This window comes from Eimeria tenella, genomic scaffold, assembly GCF_000499545.2.
Source record: "Eimeria tenella Houghton genomic scaffold, Eth_scaff1881, whole genome shotgun sequence".
Lineage (NCBI taxonomy): Eukaryota > Apicomplexa > Conoidasida > Eucoccidiorida > Eimeriidae > Eimeria > Eimeria tenella.
Genome location: NW_013541721.1, coordinates 810 through 1,062, shown reverse-complemented (window position 1 = coordinate 1,062; position 253 = coordinate 810). Strand labels below are relative to the sequence as shown.

Below are 253 nucleotides of genomic sequence, written 5' to 3'. Positions count from 1 at the left end.
GCAGCAGCACGTGCAGCAGCAGAACAAGCAGCAGCAGCAGCAGCAGCAGCACCAGCACCAGCACCAGCAGCAGCAACAGCAGCAGGAGCAGCAAGAGCAAGAGCAGAGGCCTAAAGGAGACCCAGAGCAGCAGCAGAAACTGCAGCAAGAGCTGCAGCAAAGCTCTGCAGCAAAAGCAGCAAAAGGAGCAGCAGCTTCTCCAACCCCCCGCGGGGGCCACAGCAGCAGAGCTAGCTAGCTGAGAACAGCTCAG

At 60.1% G+C, this 253-nt stretch overlaps 1 protein-coding gene across 1 annotated transcript in view; it reads right to left on the bottom strand.

Annotated features, from left to right (window-relative positions):
* Positions 1 to 249: 249 nt before the first annotated feature.
* Positions 250 to 253, bottom strand: part of ETH_00033855 (uncharacterized protein) — a gene marked incomplete at both ends in the record, with an annotated part of 555 nt that continues 551 nt past the window's right edge. Inside the window, one exon of the mRNA XM_013374005.1 lies at positions 250 to 253. Coding sequence (XP_013229459.1) covers positions 250 to 253 — 4 coding nt within the window.